The sequence below is a fragment of the Limulus polyphemus genome, unplaced genomic scaffold (assembly GCF_000517525.1).
Source record: "Limulus polyphemus unplaced genomic scaffold, Limulus_polyphemus-2.1.2 Scaffold2466, whole genome shotgun sequence".
Classification (NCBI taxonomy): domain Eukaryota; kingdom Metazoa; phylum Arthropoda; class Merostomata; order Xiphosura; family Limulidae; genus Limulus; species Limulus polyphemus.
The window spans coordinates 150,044-154,502 of NW_013668076.1; the positions used below are offsets into that span (position 1 = coordinate 150,044).

The window sequence follows — 4,459 nt, forward strand, 5'->3', positions numbered from 1 at the left end:
GACCAACTTCGAAGTGATTAACATGTATGATTAGAGAGGGCACTAGTTACAATAAGGGCAGTGTTGCACTCCTGTTGCTGCATGATCATTTGCATGTTAGTATGCAGTAATAAGTAGGAGTAACAAGGCTAGTGGTGAGCAAGAATTTGCACTGATAGAGGGCAGTACAAGTCGAGAAAGCTTTCTGTGAGGTATCTATCAGAAATACATTTTCATTTTAGGAAAATGTTAACTTTACTTTAAACAATGAAAGACATATTCAATTAATGGACAAAACTAGTTATGTTTTTTTTTAACATTTTACTTGGGAGTTTTTTAGGGTAATAAAATTTACATACTTTTTATAAAAAGTTTGAAAATGTCAGAAAGGAATGTTTATTTTCATTAGCAAAATATACGGTATTGTATTAGAGTAGTGAGGTGAAAATTTGTATTAAAAAACCCACAGAATGCTATTAATCATATTTTTAAATGATTACAGTTTTTTTGCTACAAAGCATATAATGATACATTTTGATATACAACAGTTTAGGCTTAAAAAAAATAACTTAATCCTAAATTATTGTACCTGGAGATGTCTACCATATTAAATGAAGAGCAGTTCAAAAGTTATACAAAATATCCAAACAACCTGAAAATAGAAAGATTAGTCTCATAAGAATAATCAATTAATTGAATGTAATTTATTAATGAGTCCAACAATTAATCAATTAGCAAATTCCACTTTTTGCCCATCTCTAGTTTTCCTGTATAAGTAATTTTCTATCAACAGCAGTAAACATGCTATGAATACATTGACAACTAATTTAAACATTTTCTTTAAAGAAAAATTTCCTTTGGTGTTCTCTGTTATCATAAAGCACTCGTCATTCTAGTTTCTTGTATACTTAGAAATATTCATTCATGTTTCTTTCCTTCATTACATTTATATGATTCCCATTTATATCTTCTATAAGGCCAACTATATCCTCCTTTCTGTGTTTTTTCTTTTTTGGCAGCTTACATAAACTTGTCTTAGTTAAAAACATTTCACAATCTCTCTTAGCCTTAAGAATACCTCTTTTTTTTTAAGACAGACCTTGGCATTTTCCTAGTAAATTTTGCAATCCCTCTTAGCCTTAAAAATGTTTTCTTTGACAAACCTTTGCATTCTCCATTCTACTAGTAAGTTTTATAATCCCTCTTAGCCTTAAGCCTTAAATTTTTCATCATTGTAACCTTATTTAAAATTCCCCAATTCATTTATGTAATTATGAGATTTTGGTTGAAAAAAAATGATTTTGGAAATAATCTAGTTATATGGGCTACATTGATCAAATGAACAAAAATAACCTTCACCATGACTTATTTAAGTACTCAAAATGTCTTGAAGTTTCTGGAAGTCAGTTATCCTAAAACAGAGAACATGATGACTATGACTATTCATATTCTAGAGAAATTATTAATTCTGATTTTCATGACATAGCCTTATTTTTTGTTGTATTTGAAAGTAAACAGGTTTATCAGTTATCTCGAATGAGAATTTTTCTGCAGAATTAATTTAGACTATTTTTCAATTAAGGGAGTTAAAGCAGAATTGGATGTGGTAGAGGGAAGCATGACAGTAGCAACAACAAGAAAAACGTGGGACCCTTATATCATCATCAAAGCGAGGGACATGATCAAGTTACTAGCTAGAAGTGTACCATATGAACAGGTATATTAACGTATCTTAAACTTGATACAGTGCTGAACATAATAAAAAATTTATGTTCAAAATAAGATATTAAGCTTCATATTCAACATTTTTTTTATTAATAACCTTAAGAGTCAAGTGTGGCTGTTTCTTTATTAAGATTTTGTAGAAATTATATTCCTTTTTTCATGTCTCTGTTTAATCTTCTGAAGGGTATTATGTCATTGTTGATCTTCACTTGAGAAAGCTGTTTAATCAGTTTTTAATTTTTCAAATGGAGAAGAACTGTTGCCACTAATGCTGTTGATATCCATTTGAGAAAGCTGTTTAATCAATGGGTCATCTTCCAAATGGAGGGGAACTGTTGTGCCTACTGTTTTTAATCCCCACTTGAGAAAGATGTTTAATCTTCCAAAGTGTGGGGAACTGTTGTCATTAATGTTGTTGATCCCCACTTGAGAAAGCTGTTTAATCAGTTTTTAATCTTCCAGATGAAGAGGAACTGTTGCCACTAATGTTGTTGATCCCACTTGAGAAAACTGTTTAATCAGTGCGTGATCTTCCAAATGGAGAGGAACTGTTGTGCCTACTGTTTTTAATCCCCACTTGAGAAAGCTGTTTAATTTTCAGAAGGTAGAGAAATTGTCGTGACTAATGTTGTTGGTCCCCTCTTGAGAAAGCTGTTTAATCTTTCAAAGGGAGAGGAACTGTTGCCATTAATAATGTTGTTGATCCCCACTTGAGAAAGCTGTTTAATTAGTGTGTAATCTTCCAAAGTGTGGGGAACTGTTGTCATTAATGTTGTTAATCCCACTTGAGAAAGCTGTTTAATTTTCAGAAAGGATAGGAATTGTCGTTACTAATGTTGTTGGTCCCCTCTTGAGAAAGCTGTTTAATCAGTGCGTAATCTTCCAAATGGAGAGGAACTGTTGTGACTACTGTTTTTAATCCCCACTTGAGAAAGCTATTTAATCAATGTTTAATCTTCCAAAGGGAGGGTAATTGTTGCCATTAATGTTGTTGATCCCCACTATTTAATCAGTGCATAATCTTCCAAATGGAGAGGAACTGTTGTGACTACTGTTTTTAATCCCCACTTGAGAAAGCTATTTAATCAATGTTTAATCATCCAAAGGGAGGTGAACTATTTCCACTAGTGTTGTTGATACCCACTTGAGAAAGCTGTTTAATATTCTAAAGGGAGGGGAACTGTTGTGACTAATGTTGTTGGTCCTCACTTGAGAAAGCTGTTTAATATTCCAAAGGGAGGGGAACTGTTGTGACTAATGTTGTTGGTCCTCACTTGAGAAAGTTGTTTAATATTCCAAAGGGAGGGGAACTGTTGCCACTAGTGTTATTATGTCCCTAGTAGGGAAGGAAGCTGTTATCACTTTGCTTCAATTTTCACTAAGGAAAAAAGCCGTTGTGTCTCTTACTGTTGATTCAGTGTTAAGAATATAATGTGTTGTTATTCCCATTTTTCCCCTCTTCATGTAGGGAGTCAAAGTTGAATGACTTTTGTTAATTCACTGAGGAAGAGAGAAACTGTTGTCACATTCTTATATATATATATAGAATAGATAAAATCCAGAAGTTGATCTTTCTCTACAGGTTTTTGTAACAATGTAAATGAAGTTTTCCCAACTTTTCAGCTTGTGAAGTAAGTGACCCTGACAGTCCTATCCATTTATCCCACACCCAGTTTTCCCACCTTCATATGACCCGTATGGCTCTCCTAAGGTGCTTGTCTACTGTACACCTCCTTTCTCAGGTGCTTCACTGATCTCTTGAGGAATTGGGGGGGGGGGATACCTTCCCTCTCCTTACCTCCATGTTGGCACAATTGTTTTTTTCGGCTCTCTCCCTTCATGCATGGTTTTTTGTTGTTGGTATCTTCTGAGGAGGGACAATGTCTTGTCCCAGATTTGTTTACCATCCACTCAACTTTGGGACTAGTGGATGGCTCCCTTTCTCCATTGATTTGTTTTGGAGATATTCCTAAGACTTTGGAATCAGTGTGGAATCTGTGAGGTAACATTTGGCCCTTTCATCTTTGGTGGCTCATATGTTTCATTCTGTCTCTCTGTTACTGTTCCATGTCCTACACCCTCCCATTCTTTACCTGTTCCTACCACTAGAGGTTCCACCAATCGTCGAGTTTTTTTGATACAGATTTCATAGTCACCAGCAGTACTGGTGACTATCCTGTGGGTTCCCATCCAGTGGGGTTTGTTTGGCTGACTTTGTTCCCCTGTGGTGGGAATTCACTGCCGATCATTGGGTTATCTAGGTTTTGTTCGAAGGACTTATCATCCAATTCCTTCCCCACCCTTGTTGTCTTCTGTACCCATATCCTTTCTATTACATCAAGATCCTACTACCAGTCAACTTTAAAACCTGCATATTGTATGTAGTACTTTCATTAAACTACAAAACCTGCATATTGTATGTATGTAGTACTTTCATTAAACTACAAAACCTGTGTAATGTATGTATGTAGTACTTTCATTAAACCTTACAACGTGCATAACATATGTATGTAGTACTTTCATTAAACTTTAAAATCTGCATAACGTATGTATCTAGTACTTTCATTAAACCTTACAACGTGCATAACATATGTATCTAGTACTTTCATTAAACTTTAAAAACATGCATAATGTATGTATGTAGTACTTTCATTAAACTTTAGAATGTGCATAACATATGTATCTAGTACTTTCATTAAACTTTAAAACATGCATAACGTATGTATCTAGTACTTTTAGTAAACTTTAAAACATA

General features: G+C 34.1%; 1 protein-coding gene across 1 annotated transcript in view; it reads left to right on the top strand.

Moving 5' to 3' along the window:
• Positions 1-4,459, top strand: part of LOC106467033 (KRR1 small subunit processome component homolog) — a 26,362-nt gene that overhangs the window by 13,703 nt on the left and 8,200 nt on the right. Inside the window, exon 3 of the mRNA XM_013927342.2 lies at positions 1,562-1,696. Within this exon, the coding sequence (XP_013782796.1) occupies positions 1,562-1,696 (135 nt within the window). The remainder of the gene's footprint in view (positions 1-1,561; positions 1,697-4,459) is intronic.